The sequence below is a fragment of the Meles meles genome, chromosome 18, assembly GCF_922984935.1.
Source record: "Meles meles chromosome 18, mMelMel3.1 paternal haplotype, whole genome shotgun sequence".
Taxonomy (NCBI): Eukaryota; Metazoa; Chordata; class Mammalia; order Carnivora; family Mustelidae; genus Meles; species Meles meles.
In genome coordinates, this window is record NC_060083.1 from 17,233,051 (window position 1) to 17,256,372 (window position 23,322).

At 52.1% G+C, this 23,322-nt stretch overlaps 1 protein-coding gene across 4 annotated transcripts in view; it reads right to left on the minus strand.

Moving 5' to 3' along the window:
* Nucleotides 1-151: 151 nt before the first annotated feature.
* Nucleotides 152-23,322, minus strand: part of ATP2A3 (ATPase sarcoplasmic/endoplasmic reticulum Ca2+ transporting 3) — a 40,276-nt gene continuing 17,105 nt past the window's right edge. Inside the window, exons 9-21 of one of the 4 annotated variants that reach the window (XM_045985896.1) lie at nucleotides 23,215-23,303; nucleotides 22,942-23,044; nucleotides 21,521-21,652; nucleotides 21,008-21,133; nucleotides 19,615-19,833; nucleotides 19,163-19,498; nucleotides 17,196-17,416; nucleotides 16,074-16,276; nucleotides 15,413-15,498; nucleotides 11,251-11,384; nucleotides 10,675-10,792; nucleotides 10,070-10,187; nucleotides 152-252 (exon numbers count right to left, since the gene is read on the minus strand). In XM_045985896.1, coding sequence (XP_045841852.1) covers nucleotides 152-252; nucleotides 10,070-10,187; nucleotides 10,675-10,792; nucleotides 11,251-11,384; nucleotides 15,413-15,498; nucleotides 16,074-16,276; nucleotides 17,196-17,416; nucleotides 19,163-19,498; nucleotides 19,615-19,833; nucleotides 21,008-21,133; nucleotides 21,521-21,652; nucleotides 22,942-23,044; nucleotides 23,215-23,303 — 1,986 coding nt within the window. Of the gene's footprint in view, nucleotides 253-5,715; nucleotides 7,073-10,069; nucleotides 10,188-10,674; nucleotides 10,793-11,250; nucleotides 11,385-15,412; nucleotides 15,499-16,073; nucleotides 16,277-17,195; nucleotides 17,417-19,162; nucleotides 19,499-19,614; nucleotides 19,834-21,007; nucleotides 21,134-21,520; nucleotides 21,653-22,941; nucleotides 23,045-23,214; nucleotides 23,304-23,322 lie in introns of those variants that run through there. The other 3 variants (XM_045985894.1, XM_045985893.1, XM_045985895.1) reach the window with 3 other exon arrangements.

Below are 23,322 nucleotides of genomic sequence, written 5' to 3' on the forward strand. Positions count from 1 at the left end.
GCTGGGGCCTTAGAACTGAGTCCTTTGCACAGCCTTTGCTCTTGAGGTGAGCCGGGTGTCAATGCCCACGCCTACAGTGGAAGCCCAGGGGCTTCCTGGACGCTTAGGAAGGGTAGGGCAGGACAGGGCAGCTGGGGCCAGAGGTCAGGAGTCAGGGGTCAGTTGAAGGCACTTGGGTTGAAAAATAGAGTCCTTGGGTGATCAGAGCAGCTCTTGGCCCCTGGCAGGCAATGGACTGTGGGCCAGCAGCGTCTGTGGACAAATAAATTCCCAAAGATAGATGGGGGCGGGGCTGGTGGGGCCACCCAAGCCCAGCCCCACAGCTCCTTCTAGCTCCGCCTGGGCCCTGCTGAGCCTCCGGAAAGAGGAGCTGTCGGCAGGAAACCACGGGCCACCCGTCACAAGGCAAAGATAAAGCCGCCAGCCCCCCATGGACCTGGGGGAACAGAACGAGGCCAGGACTTGGGTGGAGTGGCCTCAGGCTGAAGCCTTCCCCAAACCAGGGACCTATTCCCATATCCAAACATCTTCCCCATTGTACCTGTGCCCCCAGGTGGGGAGCTCAGTCTCTGGGGGTTTGTGGCCAGGAGAGTAGAAGAGAAAGCAGGGCCATTTCTGGAAGTATCAGCTGTCTGATACTTCCAGAGCCTGCAGCAGGACCCCCACCTCTGTCCTTATAGCCCAGTTTCCATCCACCTGTCCCTCTGAGTCCAAACCTGGCCTTTGCCCAGTCAACCTTAGCATTGGCTGGCTGGCATCTCTATAGCTCCTCTCTTCTCTCCCATCATTTGTTCTGACCCAGGCACATCTCCACCTCCCAAAATCAAGTAGAAGGAGGTAAGTGTCTAGAAGATTCAGGGGTCACATATTGCCACTGGGCTCCTGAGACAAAAGCGGGAAAGCCTGACATTGACATCAGACAGCCTCAGTTAATATCCTTGGCTCTGCTACTAGCTGCCTGCGAGGTCTTGGGTAACTTGCTTCACCAGTCTGAGCTTGCATCTGTGAAATGGGGATGATAATGGGATTCCCCTCATAGGTAGAGGCCCCAAGCGGATGGGTCCCAACAACACTGAGAACAAAATCCTGAGGCTATTATTGATCTTAAGGTACAGAGCCTTTGCAGACCCTGTCTTCAACCAGAGCCCAAGGCATGAATGCAAGGGCCCCAGGGGACTGGGGACGGGAGAGAGGTATTACGTTTGCTTTTGGAGCCCTAGAGCTAGAGTCCTCCCCTGACCCAATGCCTTATTTTGCAGATGAAGAAGTGAACTCAGAGAGGAGAAATGAATTGCCCAAACTCACCCTAAGCAGTACTAGAGGCCTCAACTTGAAGCAGGAAGGCCTTCCTTGTTGGCCATCAACCCTGCCAGGTGTCCTTGGGGCTTCCTCTGGAGATGGGAGATGGAGGCTGGGTGTCCCCTGGGGGTGTGGGGAACTCCCCTGCAGTCCAAGGTGCCTCACTATGAAGGCTGATAGGAATCTTCTTCCTGGCAAGCCTTTAACTGGGAAATTGCTCTAGGCAGGGAGCCAGCCTTCAGGCCTGGAAATCCCAGTCGCCTCTCTGAGTAGAGCTGCTTTCCTGGCAGAAAGGGCCTCCACAGAGGGCAAGCCCATGGTCCCTTACAGCACCCTAGACCAATCTCCCCTCTCAAACAGACCAGCCTCATCAATCAGGCCCAACTGTCTGTACAACATTACCTTCAAGAGGGGTAAGTCAGAACCATGTCCTGGGCTTTCTAAGGAAAAGATCCAGAGATGCTAGGAGCCAGGCCTGTGGGTGTAATGTCTTCTTGGCCTGGTCTTGATCCCAGACAAAATGGCCTATTCCCTTTCCAGGTGATCCCATGGCTCTTGGAATAGCAGGTCCCAGGACGTGAATTGCTTGCAATCAAGCATGGGGGTGGGCGCGGACGCTGTACAGGAGCTGTCTTTGTGTCCCCCTCCACCCATGATTCCTGGACATTCAGGAGGGTAACAGGCACTAGGTAAGGTGGGCAGAGGGGAGGAAGGAGAGGAAAGGACGTCAGAGAGTCATTCTCCAATCTGCACCTGCCCTTTTCACATCATCACCATGATCTCATCCACCTCCTCCTTCACCCCCTCTCCTCACTTCCAAGGAGCAAGGCTTCTGACAGATGGACTAATGGAAAGATGGCTTCCTTTGCCTGGCTAAATTTAGCAACCACTGGAGCACAGAGGGGCCTATGCCCATCCTGAAGGCCAGCCCAGGTCCTCAAGCAGTTCGGCACAAGGCTTCGATGGGTCTCCTTAGATACTCAGACACCCTTGCTTGGAGTACACACCTGTGTGTGCTCCTGTGCTCCTGTTAGAGCCTCAGTTCTGACCCTGACAGTTAGCAAACAGAGTATCATGGGGGACTATCTCATTTGGGATTGTCATATCCAAAGCATGCCCCAAATAAAAAGAAATAAGAGCAATTATATTTATCTTCCCAATTATAAATCTCTTTTTTTGCTAATAACTTTGCCAGAGTACAACAGGCAGCTTCTGGGACTAATAACTCTTTCACTGGTTCTAAAATATACCTTTCCATCCAGGCCTATGCTTTCCCTCCTTGCCCCAACTCTGGCATCCCCAAGAACAGACATCTGTGATTATTCTAGGCATTGTCAGGGGGTGGTGCAAAGATGAACAGGGCAGGGGTCAGAGTTTACAGAAGACACAGTACTTTCATACTCAGCAGATTTCTTTTTTAAAACAGCCCCCATGAAGTAGGTACTGGAACCCCCATTTTACAGATAGGGAAACTGAGGCTCTAGAAATTGAGAGGCTTGCCCAAATAGCTCCCATGTCTGCTTGTGGCTGGAAAGGAGGCTCCCCAAAGTCTGAGAGCTTGGCCAAGAGCCCACCCCAAGACTCCAGCACTTGAGAGCTGCTAGACCTGCCTTATAAGCCCAAAGGCTGAGTGGCCAGCTCCGGTAGTGGGCCAGACCTTGTAGGGAGACAAGGCAGTGCTGCCAAGCCCTCAGACCCAGGACAGCCTCCTCTGCCTGGCTAAATTTAGCAGTTCTGTGGAGTGTGGAGGGGGCCTGTGTCCACCCTGGAGGCCAGCCCAGGACCTCAAGGGGGTTTGCACAGACTCCAGTGGGTCTCCTTAGCCATTTGGCATCCCAAGGTTGTAGGGATGACACCTCTGCTTGCAGACTTCAGTCCAATTCCCCATGCTGGGCCTGTCAGTGTCCCAGGGCTCACTCAGTGCCACTCAGCCCCTTAGATGCTGGCTAGAGTAGGGCTCTGGGTCAGCCTAACAGAGATTGTCAAAGGGAGGTTGTGGGAATGGGGATCTATATGGAAGCTGCAGCAGGGGTCCTTGTGCTTTGTTTCTCCTCTTGCCTAGACCTTGCACAGCTCCTTTGGCCTTTTCTAACCACCCCCCACCCCCAACTATGAGCTCCTTCTCCCCAGCATCTGAGCCATCACAACCCTCTGGTTCTTCTCCATCCTTTTGGGACATTTCTTCTTAGTCCCCATCCTCTTCCTGTCCCTGGAATGTGGGGACTCCTTGGGACTCATCTAGCTCCCTGCCCCTCAAACACTGAACACCCCTTGGGATGCTTGTTTCCTTGCCTCCCAAGGTTGCTGAAACCTCTAACCCACATGACAGCCACACGCCCAACTCCCTCCTCTGGCTCCTACCTCTTTCTTTTCTTCTAAATCAAGCTGTATTGAGGTATAATTGATGTACAGTAAAATGTACCCATTGTAGGCACACAGTTTAATGAGTTTTGACAAATGCATATAACCCCTGGCATCATCATCTGTCACCCTAGAATGTTCCCACCTGCTCTTTCACTGCCAATCCCTTCCTGACCCAGGCAATCACTGGTCTGTTTTGTCACTACAGATTTGCTTAGCCTTTTCTAGAAATTCACAGAGGTGGAATTGCACAGTATGAGCTTCTTTTACTCAGCACAAGGGATTAAGCTTCATCCACGCTGTGGCATATATGAGTAGTCTGCTCCTTTTGATTGCTGAGCAGTATTCTGTTGTGTGGGCATACCACAGCTCGTCCGTCTCCTGTTGATGGTTATTTTGGTTGTTTCCGGTTTGGGGCTATGATGAGTAAAACTGCCAGGGTTCAGTTCTTTGTGTGGGGATTAGGTCTTCATTTCCTAATTTTGCCCTTCCATTCCTCCCAGTGAGGCCCCAGCAGAGTCTCTCCTACCCCTCTGTGGGGTACAGTGTGGGAGGCATGGGGAATACAACGTGGGCCAATGGAGGGGGCAGGGTGAGGCCTTGGGGATTTTGGCAGCTGACCTCCCTGAGCCAGTGAGAAGTGTGCCAGGGCTTGCCCTGGAATTCCCTCTTGGGTGAGTGGCTGTGAGGTAGGAAACCTCTGTTTACCTTGGCTGCTCAATCTTGACCTGTCAGGCTCCATGCTGTGGGCTGGCAGGGCTGCACTTGTAGAGGCTGGTCATGAGCTCCAGCAGCTGATGGGAGTAGCAAAGCTGGCCTGTCTCCTAGCCAACCCTCCAAGCCCATCTTAGCTCCATGCTCTGTCTGTCTGCCATGATGGAGCCAGCTAGACAGTCAGGATTTCAGAGAGCTTTGGGGTCTTCATCTGTAGATGGGGCCCTAACCCCTGCCTGGCCCGTCTCAAGGACTGAGTTGGGTGCCCAGGGAGATGAAGTGTATGGAATGGTTTTAGGATCTGAGAGGGCTAACGGATGGACTGTGCAGAAGGAAGAAGCCTTCTGCCCATCCTTGGCTCCCACTGTGAACTCTGCACCAAATATTGCCCTTCCCTGAAATAAAACCCAGGAGCTCTGGAGGGTGGGTTTTTGTCTCTTCCAGTTATAGCACCTATGCAGCTGCACAGAACCCCGTGCCCAGAAAGGCCCTTCATTTCGTTTCGATACTCTGCTGTCACTGCTAGGAAACTCTTAATTGCTAAACAAGGGATCCACATTTTCATTTTGTACTGAGCCCCACAAATCATGCAGTCAGTCCTGCCTCTGGCTCTGTGGGCAGGGCCTGATTTCCCTTTGCAGGGCAGCTGGGCAGAGGATTAGATACAGAAACTTCATGAGTGAATCTACCCTCCAGAGGAAGGAGAGGAAGGAGACAGGGACACACAGCTATTCCTGCCACAGAGCCCCTGCTCCTAGAGAGTAGGGTCGCCTGGATGAGTCAGGAATTAACACTGAGCAACTTCTCCAAGGTCCCTGGACAATGTGAGTTGAGGGGAGCCTTGGGGAGGTGTTCTTGAGCTGGGCCTAGAAGGGCAAGAAGTCGATGGCATCCTGGGGTTCAAAGAGGGCAAGTAAACACAGAGAGAAACCTCAGGGAGAGATGTAGGACCCAAGGAATGGTCAGGGCTGGAGGCCCCTGACACTTTCTTTGGCTCTAGGCCTAGCCCTGCCCCAGGCCATCATGAACCCTCCCAGCCTGTTTCCCCAGTGACGACATTTGAATCTTAACATGTGCAAAGGGCTTTGAACATATACACAAACTATCAAGTGCTGTCTCTGTGAGCAGAGTCGTGCATCTGCCCTTTGAGTGTGGGTCAGGAAATCAGTGCATCTCCTGGGTCTTGTCTCAGATGAAGACAGCAATCCCTGGCTGGCAATGTGGGAACCCCAGACCTTGGCTCCAGTTTCCTGATGTGAGTGGGTGTGGGTTGTGGGAACCCAGGTGGACATACAGGTGGATGGTGGAACCACTCTCTAGGAAAACAGAAGGTGCCGGTCCTCTGTTGCCCCAGGCACTCAACCTTTATTTCTCTACTGGTTGCATGTCAACAGATGGGTATAGAGCCCTGCCATCCTCCCCCACTTCAAAGACTGCCTTCCCTCCAGCAGGAAAGAAACAGAGAATCTCTGTGGGCTGGTTCCCAGGGGAGCCTTGCCCAACCCTGCATCTCTTACGGCTTCTCTGGAGACTTTGAGGGCAGAGGGGAGGAAGGAGAAGAAGAGGCCACGGTACTTGGAGCCCATTTGCCTAATTTTTGCCAAAGCGGCAAAAGCTGAGTTAAAAGAACATTTGGGTCCACCAAACACTTTTCCCATCATTTGACATGATCTGACAGGCATTCCTCCACCAAGGAGGGAGGGAAAGGGAGTGCCCTTGGGTAACTAGCCATTCTTCTTGACATCCTTTCAGCACATGGGGATATAGGGTTGGGGGCAAAGAGTGAGGCCAAGAATCTAGGGCACTCAGAACCACCCAGCCATGCAGACTGTGGGATGGTGCACACAGGGCTGGGCTGAAGGCACAGTGATTAGGTACCCAAGAATGTCTGGGTTCTTAGGCACCAGGGACACGAGGGACAAATCCGTCCTCTGCTTCGCAGACTGGGCAGCACCGAGAGAGACTTGGCATGTCTCTCATTTGCTTAGGACAGGAACTCTGAGTCTGGGAGTGCCCAGAGCAAGGCAGGCAAGCCAGCTGTCTCCTGGGAAGGGGATTCTTGCCCAGCCCCCTTCCCCTACTACCATGTCCCTCTCTCTGACCCTTTAATCCCCTGTACGTATAAACAGTAAAAGGCTCAAGCCCTCATGAGCCCTCTGTTTGTGGAAACAGAGTGGAGGGGGGTTGTCTGCCCTTGCTGTGCACAGCTGGGCCCAGATGTTTCCCCTACTTCACTCCCTTACTGACCAGGCCCCAGACCAGTCACTAAGCAAGAGGTCAGAGCTAGCAAGAACTCTGGGAGTCCTCCATCAGTGTAGAGGCACCAAGTAAATGCCCAGCCTCCAAGCAAGAGGGTGCCTGCTCCAGAGTGTGCCATGGATTTGGGGGTAGAGGGCTCTGCATGTCTGGATTGACTGCCAGCTCTGGCTTCTGGGCAGATCCCCCCCAACCCCCCACCCAGGCTGTAGCTCCTGGGCTAGAGCTTCATAGGTGAACTTCCCAGGAGAGTCCCAAAGACATGAATTACAGAGCCCCCGTGTGTATGGAAGCAGGGACAGAGACTCTTGGCAGGGCCCGGTGAGCAAGCGATGAGCGTGATGGCAGTGTGGAGAGCAGAGGGGAAGGCCTGGGCATCATCAGTCTGAGGTACACACCGGAGACTCCACTGTTCCCAGAATTCACTTCTGGTCCTTTTCTTCTGGAAGAAAAACCCAAGAGTACACTGAGAGATGTATGTGTGACAGTGCGTATCCACACTGGTTCCTTCTAGCTCCTTCCATTCTCCATTTCTCCGGGGACAGCTGCATTCTCCCATAGCATTCATCAGGGGATCCCCAGTTCCACTGTGTCTCCTGATGTGCCGCACATATCCAGATGCTGCCCAGACACATTTCTCTGATGTCCACTAGGCCTCTTCCTTTCCACATGTTCTATCAACAACCCCAGCCCAGCCCAGGGCATATTTTCCTCTTGATTTTTAGTTTGGGAAGTAACTACCCAGTAGGATGAGATCCAGAATCTGGTGATATCAATTCTTTATTCATCTCATATACTCAGGCCTGCTGATTCTACCATCTACACCTCTTGACTTCGTCTTTTTCTCCTGCTGCCCCCAGCCTTCAAGTCCTCTCAGCCTTGCCCTTAGCCCCCTCTTACCTCACCGTCACACTCCCTGGCATCACACTACAAATCCAAGCTGTCATCCCCTTTGGTGGTTCTCTATTGCCTTCAGAATAAAGTGCAAGCCCACCTCATATCCTGGACTCTCACAGATCTGTCCCCACTTAGTTTCTCCAGGCCTCCGCTCCCCTCAGTCTGGCCCACTGGCTTCTGCTTGACAGCTGCTCAGCCACAACTGGGTACAGCCAAGAGATGGGGCAAAGGGACCCCCACCCCTCACCTACCCCCTGGAGCTGACTGGGCATCTGCAATTCTCCCCAGGACACATCCCTTATAAATCAGAGGGAAGCTGCAAGCATCAAGCCTCAGCAAACTTCCCTAAAAGGCCACCAGGCTGGCTTGGGAATGCAACAGGGTCCCCTCTCTCACCCCCGCCCCATCCGGCTTTAGGAGGCCCGAGGGACTGCAGCCACACAGGGCAAAGCTGTTTGGCTTACAGCAGGCACACGCCACTCCACCTCTCAGATGTGGCCACAGATGCCCAGCTTGAGTCTTCCCTCTGGGCCCCACAGCCACTCCCTAGAGCAGGGCACCACCCTTTCAAGCCAAGCCTTACCAGGACCATAGTCAACATCTCAGTTTCATGGTGGAGGTGAAGGTGTTGCCCAGAACCACCTCACTCTGGGCTGGACTCAGTGTCTCCCCTCAGATCAGCTCAACACAACCCATCAGCCTCCCTGCGTTGCCCCTCCCATGTGTCCTCCATGTTATCCCAGTCCCTTCCAAGCTTCCACCCCTTCAGTGGCTCTCACTGCCTTGAAGATAATGTCCAGAGTCCTTAACCTGGCATTCAAGGCCCTTTTCACACTCTAGCTTTACTTCTCTACCTTGCACTCTGAGCCCCCAGCCCCACTAGAGACGCCTAACCATGCTGCTTAGCTCTTTCTCCACCAAGTTCCATCTTCCCCTTTCAAACCTGTGCTCAGACTTGTCTTTTTGAGAAATCACCTCCAACCCTTGGCCCAGCAGGGACTGCTCCTTCCAACCTGTCCCATCCTGTTGGGGGCCCCCTCCCAAATCCTCCACCATCCAGCAGCCGGGACTGAACAGTGCCCGGGACACAGGCTCTTCCCCATTGGCTAAGAAATTTTCTAAGTTTTCTTAAGAAAATGCGCTGAACTCCTTGGCAGTTGTGGCTGCTATGGAAAGCTCTCGAGGAAGACAGAGAAGCTGCCTGAGCTGCCAATGAGGCTTGACTTCACAGGTGAGTTAGTGTGATCAAGGTTGGTGGTTGGATTTCCTGGTAGACCACCTCTGTGCTTCAGCCAGAAATGTGGAGGCCCTGGGCTCCCGAGAACGGAGTTTTAGGTGATCGACCTATTTCACCTTCTTCAGCTCCCTAGGAGTATCCACAGTGAGTGGGTCAGAAAGAACCACACAGGGGGCAAAATGCCTTGCCTTGCTTCCTGCTTCCTCACCCATGTGCTCTAACAAGGTCTTGCATTGGCTGAGTACCTACTTCTACCCTCAGGTGAGCCCCTCTGTGTGTGTCTGCTATGGACAGACTTGCAGTGGGCCAGCTTCCCCAGAGAGGAGGCTGACTTGTTTTGGCCTCTTTAATAAGATAAAATGTTTGCAGCACCCAGGAGCACTGGCCAGCGTGGGAGATAGGAGCCGATTAATTGCCCTGGCCCCTATGGAATGACAAGCACGTGATCTATTTATAGACCCTCCAACTCAGGCTCCCTCCCAAAGCTGGGACACATTCCCGCCAGAGATGGCCCTCCAGGACCCAGCTGCTCCAGGGAAGGCCTTGGCCATTGCTGGGCCTAATCCAGACCCTCTGCAGCAGCCTGGCCTGGGGGCTACTGCCTTGGCTCACACTCCCAGGAGCCGGGAGGATTTTTTGCCCCTGCTTCTCACTCTAAGCAGCTCTGACAGTGAGAAGATCCTGGCTCCCTCACCCTCGGGAGGTTCAGAATCACCCACTCTCTGAGGCTCCTCTGCCAGCAGGGGTCCCCAGCCTCCCCCATGATGCTGTCCCCAACCCTGACTCTGCCATTTTTCCCTCCAGTACCGGATTAAGGCAGACCCAGAGCTGTGAGCTCAGAAACAGAGAACCCCCTCTTCTACCCTCCTATGAGGTGACACCAAAGAGGCCAATTCAGTGTGGTCTGGGGTCCCAGAGGTGGTCAGTAGCTGCCCACTCCATGCCCGGGAGACTGTCCTGAGAATGCCTGCCTAAAGACAAGCTGGGGTCAGAGGAGCTAGAGGCCAAGGCCCAAAGGAGGGTACAGGGGGCCTGGCCATGCAGGGTTGGTGGTGAGTGAGGAGAAGGAAGGAGCAGGGCTCTGAGCAGAGCTCTTGGCCCCTATAGCATAAGACCCTGCTGATACCACAGGCCCTAGCCACCAGAGCAGAACCCCTCCTTGTCCTCCACTTGCTGATCCAAGAATCCTTCTTTTCCTAGACAGACAGGGAGGCTGCAGCCTGGGAGCGGAGGCAGGCAGGGAGGGCGGCAGGGAAGCAGGCTGGAGGCAAACAGGGTGGGGAGGGTCTGGAGCTTCCCACTCACCATCCATGTGGTTCCGGGACAGGTACTTGAGGGCTTCATCAAGCAGGATGACAGGCAGAGATATCTGGAGCACCACCACCCACTGGCGCCCGCTCAGTGGGGTCACCTGGAAAATAAGCTGCGGCGGGGGGAGGTGTGGTTAAAGGTATGCCCCCACAATCTATCTGCTTCATACACTTGGGCTACAATGGACTCCTCGTGAGCAAGTTCAAGACGCTCCTTGAGGTCCCACCTCCAGGTCTCTGTCTACCCTGGTTCCTCTACCAGAAGTGCCTGCCCTCCCCTGCCCTCACCGAATTACCAAATCTTCCTGGTCCTGTCTGATAAATGGGTGGGATTCTGCACTGGGGAGGAGCATAGTCTCCTCCCGCCCTGGCCTTTGGAGAGTCCCCATAGTAAGAAGTCTTATCCCTGCCTCTTCAGTTCCCCAAATCTGAGGGTCCCCAAGGCACAAACTGTCTGTACCAAGCACCTTGAGATCTCTCCACTCCCAGTCCTCCATGCAAAAGGGCCCAGAGAGGCCCAGTGACCAACCCAGGGTCAGGCTGTTGCAGGAGGGTTTGGACTCTGTCACAGAAGAGGATTGGGGCAGGGCGGAAACTCACGGGCAGGGGTGGCACCAGTAGGATGAGGAAGTGCAGGGCCATGGACATGGCCACAGCGGCCAGCAGCCAAGGGTTCAGCCAGGGTGGCATCCGCAGCAGCGACTGGTTCTCTGAGACACTGCCAAGGGCACAGGGTGCTCACTGCAGGCCCGGATGTGAGCATGCCCTGCTGTGGGCAGCCATCCACCCATGTGGAGGGGTGGGGGTGGCCTGGGCTTCAGCATTTCCCTAATTGGGCCTATAGGCTGGAGCACTTCTGGGAGGCCGGTGTAGCCAGAAGGGGTGGGTCACAGCCCCCAGTGGTCTGTCCCAGGGTTTGGATGCCCTTTCTCTGTCCCTCAGACCCAATCTTGGCCCCTCTATTTATTCAGGCCCCAATCATGGCCCTCTTTGTTCCCTAGATCTCAATTCTGGCCCCACTTACTCTCAAAAGCCACTCTGGGACCCTCTGACACTTAGGCCCTAATCCCGACCCCCTGATCCTCAGACCTGGGCCCTAACTGACCCTCAGCCCCCCAACTTAGGCCTCACTCCCCGTCTCTTAGCCCCAGCTCCAGGCCCCTCTGCCTAGCCCACCTGTTGAGGGCGTTGCACATTTCAATGGTCACCAGCACAGACAAGGCCATGGTTGTGGGAAAGCGTGACTCGAAGACCTCGCAGTCAATGTCAGCAAAGAGCGGGTTGTCCTTGGAGCACTTCAGGAAGTTCCTCTGAGGGCACCAAGGTGGGGTGGGGTGGGGTAAGAGAAAACAGTGATCAGGGGAGGGGCCAGTGTGTGGGAAGAGGGAAGCCTGATTCCATCTTCAACCCCCATCTGAGAACATAATACAACCATAATACATAGTGCTGCTGTGTGGTGGGCCCAAGGAGGGGCACTGATCAAGGATGGGGCCCAAGGAGGGGCTACATGGTGCCAGAGAAGAAGGCAGACCATTGTGGGGCAGGGGTATGAAGGGACAGAGGGAGAACAGCTAGCATTAGGATGGGGAGGACAGAAGAGGGCCCCGGGATGAGAGGGAGGAGGATATGGGGGCTCTACCCTGAAGGTGCCTGGAATATCAGAGGTGCAGGAGTAGGGGTGGTGATTTACTGGGACCCTGGAATAAGTAAATGTACATGAAAGCCAATCAGCCAAATTGCTTGAATAGAATTCACCTTTGGTGGGTAGAAAAGGCTGCATGTACCCTAATCACTGCTATTAAATAAGATTCCGTTCGTACCTCCCTCCATTTCTGCCACTGAAATTGAGCTCTACCAGACTCGCCTTCTGCTCACAATGTGGATTAATGAATTGCTAGGTGCAGGCTCACTACATGTCTTCTTCATAATTAAGAAGATCTCAGGGCTCTATAGAGGATGTGGCCACTGCCGCTGCAGTCCCAGGGGACAGTGTTCTTCCTGTCCATAGACTTCGCTTACAGATTCTGCTGTGATAAGATGCTGAGCTGAGGACATGCGTGAGAACTACTCTGTTTTCTTCTACAATATTGGGATGAGTGTGAATGTTTGTAACAGTTAAACAGCTTCCTTCTTCCAATAACATAAATTTGTTCTCTGGACTATCATCTGAACACAGAGATCTTTTCAGCTAAAGGTTTAAAAACTGGATCCACCCTCATAGAGAAACCTATACCATGACAGGCTGTCTGAGCTCCTGTCCAGTAAATAGATCCGTTTCCCACACTCCATAAATATGGGTAAGGTGACTGTCAGCCAGAAGGGGCCGCTAGCACTTTCCTCTTCTCTCTCATGCAGGATGAAAATTTCTAAAAAGGACTATGGCTTGGTTAGATTTCTTATTTTAACAAAGAGATAGAGATTCTTGTCTCATTTAAATGAACAGGGAGAGTTTCTCCAAAATCAAGCTCCAATATTTGGAACAAGTGCATGTTTTTATTTGGCACTGATCATAGAACAAAGAAAATGTCCTGAAATTTGATTCCACCCAGAGAACAGGAGGACCAAGGGCCACTTCTTATTGTACCACTCTGGTCAGGCCCCACTTTCCCAGATCTTGATGGCCTACGCAGACGTGTGCGTACGAATGCAGTGTACACACCTCCCACTTGAGCCTGTGCAGGCCTAGAGCCTTATGCATGTGCAGGGCAAAAAAAAGACAAACAGGATCACATCGAGATGTTGCTATAGAGAAACGCCCTGCCCATTCAGACCTTCTGGGTTTTTGAGCATTGTGCCCCTGGTCGTGAGTCATGGTGTGGCCTCTTGAATTGTTTATTAGAAGGTACTCAGGGCTGGAACTTTGGTCTCATAGGTTCATTGTGAGCCTTGTGGGGGTGGGGACTTGTTTTCTCTGGTGACGCCTTTGCTTCCCTGGCTATTTCCTATTTACCTTATCCTACAAGGCCTTCTCCGTGTTTCATTAATATAAGGAATACTTACACAACTCTTACTAAGTGCCAAATGTTGTTCTAAGCACTTTACAAGAAATCACTCCGTTCATCCTCCTGATAGCCTTATGAGGCTGAGGCAGGGACCATTATTACCCATTTTATAGATGAGGAAACTAACCAAGACGTTAAATAGACTGTCCAAAGTTACATAGCCAGTGTGCGGCAGAACTAGGCTCCATGCTCTGTGCTCTTAACCACTCTGCTGCCTTTTGACAGCTTCCTTCAGGAACCAAGGGCAGTTCTAGGCAGCTCTGCTGAAACTCCAACAACCGAAGCTGAAAGTTCTACCTTAGGTCTAACCATTGACCACCTCCAAGTCCCATAGCCACCTGTATATTTTTGGCTTAAGATTTTCTTTTTAAAGATTTTATTTATTTATTACATTTGTTTATTTATTTATTTGATACAGAGAGAGCACGCACAAGATGGGGAATACTAGGCTGAAAGGAGAGGGAGAAGCAGGCTCCCCACAGAGCAGGGGAGCCTGATGTGGGACTTGATCCCAGGACCCCAGGATTATGACCTGAGCCGAAGGCAGTCGCTTAACCATCTGAGCTACCCAGGTCCCCGGCTGAAGCTTTTCACCTTAAAATGTGACTGCCACTTCCATGCTCTTCCCAGGTCCTTGCAGAGCCTTGGTCTGCTTGGTGACTGGCATCCTGTCGATGCTTACTAGCCATTTCTTGGCCAGACGGATAAATGAGAAATGGAATAACCTGAAGACAGTTGGTAAGGTGGCACCAATGGGACTGGGGACTAATGAGTAGAGGGTGTGGGGTACGACCTCCAGCTGTCTGGCATGGGTGACCAGGCCAGCAGTAGAACAGATATGGGAGTAAAGGAAAGGGATTATTTGGGGAAAGGTGATAGATTTGATTTTGGTAAATGCAATGGGCCTCTAGGACATCCCAGAGGAGATACCCAGCTGGATATATGGGACTAGGCTCAGAAGAAAGATCAGGGTGGGGGTGGGCTGTCCTGGGACATTTGAGATCTATTGATAAAGGAGGGTAATAGAGAGAGTGCTGGAAGAAGGCAGAGACAGGATGGTCAGCACACCATTGCTCTATACCTTGCTGCTCCTGTAGGAGCTAAATGAGCAGAGGGTACCTGAGGCTGGCCTGAGTTGTCTTTCTGCCAAGGTTTGGGGGGCATCAGCCTTTGGGATGAGAGTGTGGGCCTATGCTCTTCACTGCTGCCAGGAAGGAGAGCCCACATGCTTGAGGGCTAGTGGGTACCAGGAAAGAGTCCCTGAGCTAACTGTACCTAGATGTGAATACTGCAATAATGCCCGAAATCACAGAGCCTCCCAGGGACGATAGCCAGTGACATGGCAAAGGGTCAGGTACCCACTTTGGGCTCTTCTATCTACAAGAAGGTAACAAAGACAGGTACACTCAGAGGAAGAAGATCCTAAATCCCTGCAGTTCTCAGCTTTAAATGAAAAATTCACAAGTGGCTTTGCTAGATTTGGTGCAAACATTCTTTGAGGTAAAGGAGATGCCCAGGCAGCGGTACCCAGGTGGCGCGGTCAGTTAAGTGCCCAACTTGGTTTTGGCTTAGGTTGTGATCTCAGCATTGTGAGATCTACCCCTGCATTGGGCTCTGTACTCAGCATGGAGTTTGCTTGGATTCTTTTTCCCTTCCCCTCTTCCTCTCTACCCCATGTTTATTCTCTCTCTCTCAAATAAATAAATAAATCTTTAAAAATAAAAAAAGGAAATGCCCAGACAGAGGGACAGACTGACAGACAGCTGCTGAGGGGTCACCTTGCTCGCTTCTAGAGCTATGCTGAGCTAAGCTAGCTCTGTTGTGGGCACCTGCTAACCAGGTGACTTTAAGAGGTCAGTGGATCCCTTTCTCGAGAAGCGTGTTGTTACAGAGGTGGAGGAAGAGCCTGGCAGATTCCTTCCTTCCACTCTCAGTTCCCTTTCTTCGACCCTCTGCCTGAAGTTCTACCTTTCAGGGGTTCATATCTCTGAGCCCTCAATTATTTACAGCCCTCAATTTATCAGGGGTTCCCTGATAAAGGTAAGATACTTCTGCACAGTTACGCCCCTTGCTAGCCCCCAACCAAATGAATGGGAGAAGGAGTAACCACTTCTCTGGCTCAGGAGCTGGGTTGGTATCTCTAGTAGTTTCCAGTGGCTTTTGAGATCAGCTCCTTAGATGGTGGATGTCTATGTATGTGTATGGGGGTAGGGAGGGACAGCCATGGCCAACCATGGGGTTACAGATCCCTTTTCCCTGGAACTCCAACAACTACTTGGGCTGTGAGTTCTGCCGCAGAAATAATCCCAACATGATCCCTGGCTGTCCTTGCTTACCAGTTGGTAGAAGGTGACATGAGGTCCCTCGGCATCATAAAGGAACCACCAGGTGGCGGCAGCCACCGTGGCCAGGCCCACGTACACTGCAAGGAGGACAGGAGGAAACTGGCTATAGTGGCTCTCTGTGGTTTTCTGTCAACCATTTGCCCTTCCTAATAATCCCCTGAATTTCTGTCAGGGAACCACCTTCTCCCTCTCTGAGCCCTGTGGTTTGCAAGCACCTGTCCCTAGTAGCAATGGTGGGCCCTGATTGGCAATCAGCATCTGCCACACCCCTGGCCATGGTGATTAGCTAGGAGATAAGCAGGTGACCCAATGTGGGCCAAGAACGGGCTTGAGATTTTTATCATATTACTGAGGGATAGCTCTCTCTTCTGTTGAATTTGGGGTTATAATGGAGTAAACATGAGGGCTACCGCTGCAGCAGCCATCCTTCTACTCCAAGGGGCATCTGCCTAAGCATGGAGTTGAGGCAGAGCCAAAATGTGCCAACAATACTGAGGCCTGGATCCAGTTATACCTGAGGCATGCACTAGTCTTTCCCATTGGATGAGTCCACAATTTCTTTTGGCATAAGCCAGGCTCCGTCATACTATTTGTACTTTGCAAGCCTAAATGATAGAAACTCTCAAGAAACTCCACTGAGGGCCCCACTCACCTCCAATAGCCAGATATCGAAAAAAGAGCCAGCCACTGATGAGGGCCTCACGAGGGTTTCTTGGCAGCTTCTCCATGATGTCCAGGTCTGGTGGGTTGAAGCCCAGGGCTGTGGCAGGTAGACCATCTGTCACCAGGTTCACCCAGAGCAGCTGAACAGGGATCAGGGCTTCTGGGAGGCCCAGAATTGCCGTGAGGAAGATGCTGGAATCAGAGTCATAGGCTCTAGTCCCCAGCAACTGGAGGGTCCTGCTCCTACTCACACCCCAGGCTGGGAAGCTCACCTACTATCTCCACAGGAGCCCCATCTCACTTTGCTAGTCCTGATGTGTGTGCATGGTCCTGCCACACACTCAGTCACTCCTGCTCCCAATCTCAGCTCTGGAGTCTGAACAAATCTGCTCTTTAGGCCTCTCCTCTTTAGGCCATAACTCCTTTAGGGCGTGTATGCATGTGGACAACACATGCCTAAGTACATACACAGGGTTTTTGTTTTTTTTCCAGACAGGATCAAAACTTAGCACAGGCTACACAGTCACACAAACACAAGTACCTAGATGCTTATCTGGATATGCAGAGATGGCAGAATTCACATGTGTCCAGGCAAACATGTGCTCACCATTCCCCATAGGCATCTCTCACATATGGACCCGAAAATGTACAAATTATACACTGGCACGAATCCTCTGTGCTTAAACGTATGCCCAAAGATTCACAAGAGCACACATGCACATGTGTACACACACTTTTCACTTGGGCACACACACATCATGCTCACACTCAGCTGTGTGCACATATTCATGCACACATGTAAACACATTACTGCCCTGAAGAGCAGCTAGTTCTCACATCTTGCCAACTCTGAATGTAGGAGTTATGGCTAGAGGGATGATAGGGGACTTTTTAGGCACCTCCTTGGGGGCTGGAGGATGTACACCAAAGCGTCTGGAGGAATGATGAGGAGCTCCTGCCCCTGCCCTCCTTGAGGTGAGATCCTAGAAGGCCCCAGCCAGAGCAGGATATGTGTCCCTCCATCCCTATAGTCCCATCCCAGGATCAGGCATTTCCCTTGGTGACCTAGAGCTGGTCCAGAGGGCTGGGAAGAGGAAATACAGGGCCTCACCAGACAACCTCGCCTACATTGGAGGAGATGAGGTAGCGGATGAATTGCTTCATGTTGTTGTAGATGGCCCGGCCCTCCTCTACTGCAGCCACGATGGAGGCAAAGTTGTCATCTGATAGCACCATCTCGGCTGCTGACTTGGCCACAGCTGTGCCAGAGCCCATGGCAATACCAATCTCTGCTTTCTTCAGAGCTGGGGCATCATTCACCCCGTCTCCAGTCTAGGGGCCAAGTTAGGTAGGATCATGCCTAAGGAACTTCACTCTCCTTCCTTGACTCCCCTCAACTAAGCCTATCCCCAAACCCAGGAGATGTCCCCAAGGAAGCAGACAGCTGAATAGAAAAATGGTGAGGTTGAAAATGAACTTAGGGATTGGGCTGAGGATGAGGCTTAAGGGAAGGCAAGGGTTGCAGACCAGCACAATTTTGAAGAGGAGATCAGTTTGAATGTTCTCATCTTCCTGGTGAGGTGGACTTGGGAAAAAAGGTGGATCTCTGATGATGATGGAGATGAAATTCAGGTTGGATGTAGTATAGAAGATGAAATTGAGGTTAAGGACAAAATTAAGTTTAAGTCAAGGATGAGGTCTAGGCTGTGGCTCGTGTAAAGGACCAGGTAGGTGTGATAGCTAAGGTAAAGTTTGGAGCCAAGGTGAAGGTCAAAGTCAACACTGGACTCAGGTTCAAAACTAAAAATTAGACTAAGGTAAAGGTCAGGTCAAAATCGGATGCCAAATCAAGGTTATGGTCCACATCAGGAGTGACGTCACTGTCAAGATTGGAGATGCAGTCAAGGTCAAGATTAGAGGCCATATAAAGTTGAGGTTTACATAAAATATTGGGTTAGGGGTCAAGATCAATATCAAGGATCAGGTCAGGGTGCAGGTCAAGACTGCAGCCCATAACAGGGTTGAACTCAAAGTAAAAATCAGATTAAGATGGTCAAGTTCAAGGTCAGGAACCAAGTCAACATGAAGGTCAAAAATAAAGTCAAGAACCAGGTTACAACTGTAGTCAAGATTGATGACCAACTCAGTGTCAAGGTCAAGACTGGGTCACAGGTTAACATTAAAGTCAAGATGAAGGAGTAGGGGTGAAGGTCAACAGAGGCCAGGTCAGGAGTGAGACTGGGGTCAAGAAACAGATCAGTGTTGTGAATAGGTCTGTAATCAAGAATGAAACAAAAACTGGGCCCAAACAAAAGGTCCATCCAAAGGTGAATGGATAAATTGTGGTTATATTTACATGGTGGAATGCTACTAATGATAAAAAAGCAGTCATCTACTAATACCCAAAAAACATGGATAAATTTCAGAAGAAAAAAGCCAGACACAAGAGTGCATACTATATGATCCCATTCATATGAAAATCTAGGACAGGCAATTTATGGTGAAAAAATGGCCTGTTGTGAGAGGGAAGCCTGATGGGGAAGGTACATGAGGGAACTTCTTGTGTCTGTAGTAATGTTCCTCATCTTGTTAAGGATTTGGATGACATGCAAAGGTATGTCTGCACTTATCAAAACACATCAAATGAATGATATGCTCAAGATTGTGCATTTTATTGTATGTAAGTTTTGCCTCAAAAAGGAAAAAAAAATAGAACAACAAAAAAATGCTGCTCTCTAGAGCATGCATTCTAAATTATGTGAGGGTGAAGTGTACTGACGTCTGCAACTTACTTTGAAATTTATTTAAGAAAAGATGGATTAAGGTTGGATAGATGGATAGGTATTTGCAAAACAAATAGAATGTTACTTGTAGAATCTAGATCATAGATATTACAAGTGTTTGCTATAAAACTATTTTCATTTCTTTCTGTGTTTGAGATTTTTCTGTAATAAAATGTTTGAAAAAATAAGAATGAATCAGAGGCAGAGGTTGTATGGGTTGCTCTTGCTAAGCTCCATGGCCAGTGTTCCCTCCCCACCTCCCCACCTCTACTAGGCTCCCATCTTGTGGCCTCACCATGGCAGTGATCTCATTAAAGGACTGTAGGTTCTCTATGATCCGGGACTTGTGCACGGGTTCTACACGGGCAAAACAGCATGCTGTGCGGCAGGCATGGCGCTGCTGCTCAGGGCTGAGGTCATCGAACTCGCGACCTGTGTAGGCCTTCCCTACCACGTCCTCTGTGTCCCCGAAGATGCCAAGCCGGCGGCAGATGGCCACAGCTGTGCCTTTGTTGTCCCCTGTGATCATGACCACACGGATGCCAGCTTGGTGACAGCGTGCGATGCAAGCAGCCACCTCAGGCCTTGGGGGGTCCAGCATGCCCACGCAGCCCACAAAAGTCAGGTCCATCTGTAGGGAGGGGGCAGATGCAAGTGGGGCCTGGGCCCATGCTCAACCTCCTACCTGCCCAGCCTTTGTAGGGAGACACACAGCTCCCAACCCAGGGGCTCTGCCCTGCCACCCACCTCATACTGCACAAACTTGCTGCAGTCGTCCAGCTGCATATCCTCCTTCCGTGGGGGTGCATCCCGAGTGGCCAATGCCAGGCAGCGCAATGTGTCTGAGCCTGAGCCCCAGTCCCGGATCTTGGCCAGGATTTGCTCCCTGGAGGTGGCATTCAGGGGTACCGTGTGGCTTCCCACTCGGACTGAGCTGCAGCGCTCAATCACACTCTCAGGAGCCCCCTGTATCATGGGGGAGGGGAGAGGCAACTCTGTCAGTCAGGACCCCTTCCTTCCCCTCTTGCCCAGCTGAGGAGGTTGAGGCCCAGGAATGGGAAAAGGCCATCCAAGAGGACACAATGTGAGATAAGGACCAGATTCCATTCTTTGAAAGTTCAGAGTGAGAACTAAGGGGACCTCACTGTGAGGAAACCCAAAAGGAATGGGGGTTGTGGCTGACCATTGGATGGCCCCCTCCCCCTACCAACACAAGGCTGAGAAGTTCTGCTGCAGCATTTAGGGAGGTGGGGATAGATCTGGCAGCCCTCCTACAGGCACTGCCACCCTGCCAATCCAGTACTGCTGGGATCCCAATTCTGTAGGGGTCTCAGCAATGGGAGGCAGGCTGAGCCCTCCCTGACCAGAAATAGAGCCATGCTGAAGGTGTGGCTCTGGGAAGGTATTCTTGGAGGTGACAGGTTCCTCAGCAGCCTTGGAGTCTCACCTTGGGGTCTTGCTCCTATTCTCACCTTGGGAATAGCTTCTGAACCCTCCATCAATGCCTCCTCCCTCTCCTCCAAAGGGCACCCCAAATGCTAAGTTTTCAAAGTGGCCTGAGATCCCAGTACAGAAGCCTTTTCATTTCAAAAGGGGTTAAAACCTCCATTTTAATGTGAAGTTAGGGCTGTCATTCCTACTTCAGGTTGAAAAGCAGTGAGAGGCCCTGGGATGGGCAGAAGTCTAGATGAGAAACTTCCCTCCCTAGGACTCGGTTTCCAGAACATGTAGCACCAAAGATGGCACCAACTACCTCAATACCCCTATCAGAGGTGAAAGGCTTCTGAGACCTTCCAGCTTAACCTTGCCATTCAGATGGGGAGACTGAGGCCCATGGAGGAGCATAGGAGTCCCCAAAATCATGTGACAAGGCAGTGCCTCTCAGTCTAGAGCTGGGACCATGGTGAGCCGCAGGCCTTGGTGCCTGGCTCTGGCTTTATCTCCACCAAGACAGGATCCTGTTTCCAGTTCCCCATGGCGGGATGACCACCTTCGTTCCAGATTCACTGCTTTGACAATGGGCCTCACACCTCCCTCTGTCCCCCATAATTGTAGTCACTAGCTTTTCAGAGGATTGAAGATCAGATATCCCAGGGACTCCTCATGCACAGAAGCCCCAGGCCAGTTAGGCAGGTCCCACCTTCACAAACATCTTGCTGCCCTGGGCGGCCAGGCCAGGGCTAGTAGGTATGCAGTATACAGACATGGACTTCCTGTCTCGGGAGAACTCCAAAGTAAACTCCTTCCGCATCAGCTGCTTGATGACCTATAGGGGTCAGAAGGGTCAGGATGTGAGGGGCAGAGCCAGGAGCCCTAACTGCTTTCTTTCCAGCTGCCTGGAAAAGAGCCTCTTGCTCCCTGTGGGATGGTGTCTATCCCTCCTCTCATCCTGACATTTGAGCCCCCATCTCCCTCCTCAGCCTAAGAAATGCCACAAGGTTGTCACTTCCTGACCATGCTGTGTACTTCCCAACTCTGGGTCCTTGCCCACACTAAGTCTTTTCCTTTCTTTTCTCTCTAGCCAAGTCTTATTAGGGTCTGAGGTCCGTCCTCCTCCCAGAGACCTCCCAAGACCTTGTCCTTTTCTCTTTCTACTCTAGATGCCCAGAAGCCCAGCTACGAGGCTTGTGGCTGGAGCCCTCACTCTGCTCACCGCATTGCAGGCGCTGGCTCGCTCCACCAGCGATAGGGCCTGTACGTTGGTGTCAAACACATTCATTTTCTCCACCAAGCAAGTCAGAGCCGTCTCCGTGGCCTCTCCCACCTTCTCATACACGCCCTTAGCCTGGTGGGGCCCAGAATACAGGGTGTGAATACAGAATACAGGGTCTCCTCCAGTGGACCCCTAAACCTTACCTCCCACTCACACTCTGACCCCTGGAGCTCCCTTTACCACAGTTACCTCTAGCCTCCTTTGCACCAAGCCAGTGGGGCCCTTCCCAGTCCAGCTGACATGGGGTCTGGGTAGTGTCTGACACTGAGATTTCCCTTCCCTTCTGACCACGCCGCCCCCCCCCCCCGCCCACCCAGGCATCAGTAAATATGGATACTTCCTGCCATCCACCTCACTCTCTGCAGGCTCCTTCTCAGCCTCTTTCCCCAGATTCCCCACATTCCTCTTTCTAGACTCTGCTGTCCAGGCCCTGCTCCTTCTGTCCCACCTTTTCTCCCTGAGGCCTCATATACCCCCTGCTTCCCCACTTTTCATGTGCTTGACTTCCAGTGCCCAGCCTGGCAGTGACATTTCCCTTGAACTCCAAGCCCATATATCTAACTGCTGCCTGTTGAACTTGGTTCCTTAGTGACCCTCAAGTCACCTCCCCTTCTCCCTATATTTGCCACTCCAGTGACTGTCCCAGCCAGGACAGCAGCCAGGAGGTACCCTCTCTCTCTTTTACCTAACTAGTCACCAAGTCCCATCCTAAATCTCTAACCCAAGCTTTCTTCCCTTTCCCGGAAGCCCTAGCTAACAACTCTCTGACCTGGAGGACCACACAGGGGCTCCTGAATCCAGTCATGCCCTGTCTGGTCCATCCTCCACACAGAAGCTCAGGTGATCTTTTGTTAATGCGGTTCTGACCATATCACTTCCCTGCTCAAAACCGCTTGGTGGCTGTCTACTGCCTTCAGCTTATTATGGAACGTGACTTGGTCTGGTCAAGTCCTTGCCCCAGGCAGGAGTATCTTCATGCATGTTCCATTCCACTGCTCCAGCAGCAGGTAAGGGCATTCCCTGCCTGCATCACACCAGGTTATGACTTGTGGGCCTTTCCTGGGCTGTGTCTTCTACTTTCAACACCCTCCCTAGTCCTATTTCCCAAATCTCTTCCTCTAGACACCCTGGCACTAGTCCCTTACATTAGTCTTCCACAGCCCAAGAGCCCTAGGGCACAGCTTCAAAGCCAGTGTGCAAAAGGAGTGGCAGCGGGGGTATTCAGGGGTGGCAGTGTTCCTGGGGTGTGGCACTCCAAAGGGGCAGGGACTGCCAATCCTGGGAGTTTTGAGACTCTGGGAGAAGGGTCTTTCCTGGGCCCCTGGACACTAGTGAGGTCACAGAAGAGAGCTGGGTCCCACCTCATTGTAGTCCAGCGCTGAATCATTGCACAGGGCACAGATTGTCGCCAGCTCCACCAGCCCATCGAACTGCCCACAGCGCACGAGCCGCTCCGCTTGCCTCCTGTGGGGCTGGGTCTTGATACAAGGGCATTTGGCCCCATCCCTGGGAGGGGCATGGCCTCTCGATCCCACCCCAGGAAGTCTTGCCCACTCACAGCTCTCTGAGCTCTCTGGTGTAGCCCAGGTCACCTGGGAACCCTGCCCACCTGCACCCCCTTGCCCAGCACTCACACTTCACCCTCCGGGGCATAAGTGGTGCCTGAGATGGTGAACTCATGCAAACGGCAGGAGCCCGCTTCGGCCTCAGCTACCACGAACATCTGGGGAGCACAGAGGCAT